At 48.7% G+C, this 5,195-nt stretch overlaps 1 protein-coding gene across 1 annotated transcript in view; it reads right to left on the reverse strand.

Annotated features, from left to right (window-relative positions):
• The window catches only part of ECHDC1 (ethylmalonyl-CoA decarboxylase 1), a 64,758-nt gene that overhangs the window by 30,975 nt on the left and 28,588 nt on the right, over positions 1-5,195 (reverse strand). The window contains exon 4 of the mRNA XM_019538006.1: positions 3,596-3,648. Coding sequence (XP_019393551.1) covers positions 3,596-3,648 — 53 coding nt within the window. The remainder of the gene's footprint in view (positions 1-3,595; positions 3,649-5,195) is intronic.

Genomic DNA, 5,195 nt, shown 5'->3' on the forward strand with positions numbered 1-5,195 from the left:
ACACACCCAGCCACATCTACACACCCCAGACCCAGCCACACCCACACACTGCCACACACCACACACACCCAACCACATGCCACACATACACAGCCAGCCACGTCACACCCAGCCAGCCAGTCACACACACACACACACCCAGCCACACTCAACACACACAACCAGCCACATGCCACCCCCACCCATCCACATGCCACCCACACTCAGCCAGACACCACACACACACACAGCCCCAGGCTAGACACATGCCTCACTGCCCAGCAGCGGGACTCACATGGTGCCTCTGTCAAAACAGGGGCAGTGAGGTGGGGAGCAGAGGCTGAGCCCAGCACAAGCTACCTGTGCCCCGTGCACACACTGGGGGGCCACGTGCCCCTACCTGACACCCCAGCGCTGTGCCTCTGCAGGAGCTGCCAGGCTCCAAGTGCTCCATGGCCCAGCCCAGCTGGGGCCTGAATTCTCATGCCTGCACCCTGCCCGGCCATGGGAGCCCAGCGGCTCGCGCAGGAGCACAGCGTGGGGGAGCCAAGAAGGTGGCACGGGCTCCCCTCCCCTGGTTCCCTTATGGTGCGTGCAGTGCCAGGAACCACCTGCCCACAGCCCTGGAGGAACCACCAGTTTCCGAGTGTCCCACGGCTCAGCCGGGAAAGGTTCACTCACAGGGAGTGGGGCCACAGCCAGGCTGAGCCATGGAACACTCAGGGATGGCACAGGGGAGCCAAGGCGGTGGCACAGGCCTCCCTCCCCCAGCTCCCCTGCAGTTCACACAGTGGTGGGAGCCGCCTACCCCCAGCCCTGAAGAAGCTGCCGGGCTCCAATGCCCCCACAGCCTGCCCTCCTGCCGGAATCAGCCCAGCACAGCTTCAGCCCCACTACCCCCAACGGCCCTTCCGCCACTGCCAGCGGGCCACCGTGACCCCCCGCTGCCTGCCAGCCATTGTCAGGGGGAAGCAAGGCGCAGTGGCTCCCTGCCCCCGACCATGTCCAGCCACTCCCCTGAGCACCAAGTTGTACCCGTACTGCCTGGGCCAGCTACTCACCACCTAGCCTCTGGGCAGGATATGTGCAGTTGGCCTGGAGCGTTACGGACAGACAGACACACAGACAAGGCTTTTATTAGAGTGAGCATATGCAGTAGGCATTAGAATATACAGACATGCAAACTAAGCCTGAGCAGTACAGGACATGCTGGCCAGGCGTGTACATGCATTCCCAAGAATAAGTCTGGGAAAGAGAGAAAGAGAGAGAGAGAGAGAGAGGAGGTTGTGGTAGCCTCCCATGCTTTAGCCCCAGTAGCTGAATAGGGCATTTGCCCAGGAAGTAGAAGAGCCAGGTTCCAGGCTCCTTTTGAGGAGAGCAGGTCTGAACCTACACCTCTGTGACTGGCCAGTACCACAATGCCACAAAGTAGGCAATGCCCAAATCTTTCTCCAGGGCACATTTTGAAACTGAACCACCGCACCTTGCATTTACTAGTTAATGGATAACTTGGGTAAAAAGCATGACTGTGAGAAATTTACTACCCCATTGGGAGTTAGCATCGAGGCTAGACCCCAAGGCAACAACCATCTCACTGAGCTATAAAGTCACTTGCTCTTTTCTTCCTGGCCCCTAATAGCTCCCTCTGTTGGCTACCAGGAGGACCAACTTCAAAAGGAGCACTAGAGAAGGGTTTACAATACTGCCTACCCTGTGAGATGGTAGTAGAAGCACTCTGCTAGGAAGCCAGAAATGCCAGAGGAGACAGAGGAGGTTGGCTTACAACACAGGTCTCCTATTTCTAGGCTACCCTAACTACTGAGTTACTGAGGGTAAAGCATGTCAAACACTTGTTAGCCATTAGTTTCTAACCAGCTACATTTCTGTGACAGAAAGAGACTTACAGGTCCAGAATGCATGTGCATATAAAGCTGTGTACATGTCCAAGCAGTGCATAGCCTACTGCATATGCTCATTCTACATGCTCATGCTCATGCAACCACAGTGCAGGGTAACAATTTTGCAACCTGCACGTTAGAAATACCAATTATAAAGCTAGAAAATTGCCACTTAGTTGCATAAAGGGAAACAGAATTCTACCCTAGATTGTCTCCTATTGCCAGAATGAATATAATTTGGGTTGATCAGCAGTTGATTGTAGTGCTGAACAAGAAGCCTAGAAAAGTAAGCCTCAGAATTCTCTGTCCAGGGAAAAGAGGGAATAAGAATCTATAAAAGTGGGAACTATTTTAAGTGCTTACTACTGCTTAGCATCCAACACATAATCATAATCACAAGGTATGTGGGTGGAGCTAGCTGGAGAAGGACAATCTCATTCAAACCTGCTCCTGATTGAGATGCTGAGTCAAAATTAATCACACACATCACAGGTCTACGTTGCTCATGGGAAGGTTACAGAACAATACAGAGCATGCCAATTAACCTGCAGCACCACTCACTCCTATTAGAGGTGCACTGATACCATGGTTATATCGGCACCGATAAAAGGAAAATTGACATTATCAGTGATCGGCTTGTTTTGGCTGATATGGCCAATAACACTGCCAATAAATGCCACCTGCACGTGTGCACGTGGCCTACTCAGCAGCTTGGAGAGTAGCGTCTGGCCAGTAAATCTGTTGGGCAGGGGGGAAGAGGCGGGGAGAGGGAAGGGGTGTGTGGGGGAGGAAGATGGAGGTCCCCACAGTGAGTGAGAAGGGGGGCTGGGGCAGGTGTTGCCCAGCCAGGGCAAAGCGCAGGACGGAGCTGCGAGTGGCTTATCTAGGGGGCATAACGTGGGGATGGGGGGCAGTTCCCACTACTGCACACACCCCTGGGAAAGGCATGGGGTGGCACATGCCCCTGGATCTGTGTGTGGGGCGACGGCAGGCTCCTGCTGTGGGTGGTTCAGGGCTCTTCCCAGTGCAAGGAGGCTGGGATGGGGCTGTGGCCCTCTGTAGCCCCTGCCCCCCCAGTGCCGCCGCCGCCCACTCCAAACGTAGCTCCCACACCAAGAAGAGCCTGGTGCGGCCCCTGGCCCCAACCTGCAGCAGCAGTCTACCCTCACCCCATGCACAGATCCAGGGGGCACATGCCCCCTATCCTTCCCCATGGAGTGCATGCAGCAGCTCGAGCCACCCCCTTTCCCCGCACCCCACAAACAAGCTGCTTGCAGCTCTGTCCTGCATCCTTCCCTGTCCTCTCTGGGCAGCTCCTGCCCCAACCCCTGCCCCCCCTCCTCCCTCACCGTGGGGGCCTTGATCTGCTACCCATGGGGGCCTCCACTGAATGAGCTACAGATAAAATATCCCTGCTGCCATTTTGAAATGCAGGGATACTGATACACAAGACACTATGGGCATTTTAAATTGGAGTGGTTCTTAGAGCCACTCGAAAGTGCCCCCACCCAGCATGTGTATAGACACCCTATCTGTGCAAATCCGTTCCAATCCTAAGAGTTGTAAGTGAAAATCAGATTTAAACATATATAGCTGCACATACACAATTAAATATTGCATGTGAAAAGTTAGAGGCCACTTTCAAAAGTTTAGCCAGAAAATCATTTCAGTCCTTGCCTGATTATTCTATAAAGAAGAGGAGAAAGACGATATATTACCTCATAAGTCTGGTTAAGGTGTTTTGTATAAACACACACATGTTCACCCCATCCTATAATTAATTAAAACAATGGTTAAAATCGTCCTGTAAAATGACAAAAACAGACATAATTACTTGCTATTTTATGTATACAAGGACTGATGCTGAACTCATGCTTATTTATACTAATGTAAATGAAGGTAGCCGATTCATACAAGAGTCATAATGGACTGAAGCCTAGAGTTAACATGAGACTGCCAAAGTTAGTGGACTCAAAATATTTATCTACTATTCCTAGAACCTGTCAAAAAATGCCAGCTACTTTCATGGGAAATTTTGGTTCTTCCCCCTCCTCCCACCCAAATTTTCCATGTATTTTTTTTACAGCATAAACAAAACTCTATAATCAAAAGCTGTTTTGAGTGTAAGCATTCCGTTTTCAGTATAAATGTTTGCCTTTTGAAAACCAGAACATTTTAGCATGATAAAATTTTTCACTATACATTTTTTGTTTTCAACCAAAACCATTTCAACTGAAAAATTCTGACCACTTTTTCTGCCCCCTCTTTTATCAACTTGCAAAAGCTATTCACAGATTTGTGTGCATCTATAACAAATATGTCTGTGCTGACTCAAAAAATTATAAAACAGTGCCAAAAGTCTTGTAGCAATTTGTGGGGACAAAAGCAAGGAAAACCCAACTTGTGGGTAGGAGAACAGATTTTAGCCTCAGGCTTCCACGTAAAGCAATTTTAAAGTGATGAACAAACAACTCCCTTTTGCTTATATAAGTATATTTATAATCTGTGTTACAAGGTGTTTCTAGTTAAAAGTGTCAGCATCTTTTCATCTAGCAGGTAAAATGACAGGCAAGTGAAGCTCTTTTTCCATTAAACTATCAATGTGCCTTAACTAGTAACTGGAAGGACCATCTGCTAAAATAAATGAGCATGTCACCATCCTTGTCCATTTGTTTGTGGGCCTCTGAAGAGAAAAAGGCAACAGCATTTCTCTGTACAAGCCAACTGGCACTTTAGTATTTAGAGGCTGATGTTCAGGCAGTGCAAACTGCACAGCTCCAATTAAGTCAGAGGATCTGCCTCATCCTTCTTAGAAGTTGCTTGAAGACTGTCTTTCACAATCAGCATGGCATTAATCAAACAGATTCCAGACTTTTATTCCAGGTCTGATCCTACCTCCACTGAAGTCAGTCTCAACACACATTCTCATCTTATGCAATAACAAGACCTATTTGATCATGCCCAACATTTTCGTATAAAAAAAAAAAAAAGCCTCAAAACTCCCAGAGGAACTCATGTAACAATAGGCACATTCAGATACCAGTGCTGCAATTTGTATGCTGTAATTATCAGCAAACAGCCAAACTGATTCTCCAGTGGGAGCTTTGTCTCATTGTATCACAACTCAGTGGTGTCTCTGCATTCAAATGGCCATCTTAACACATACTCTATTTCATGCTGAAAGTCAAAATAGAAATTTGAGATTAATACTGTGATGAACCAGCTCGATAAACACTGCTATGATTCAGCAGACAAATACATGGTCTTCCGACTGGGTACTTTTCAGAATAACTCACAGGTGGTAGAGAGATTAATGGA

This window comes from Crocodylus porosus, unplaced genomic scaffold, assembly GCF_001723895.1.
Source record: "Crocodylus porosus isolate Cpor-Errol unplaced genomic scaffold, CroPor_comp1, whole genome shotgun sequence".
NCBI classification, from domain to species: Eukaryota; Metazoa; Chordata; order Crocodylia; family Crocodylidae; genus Crocodylus; species Crocodylus porosus.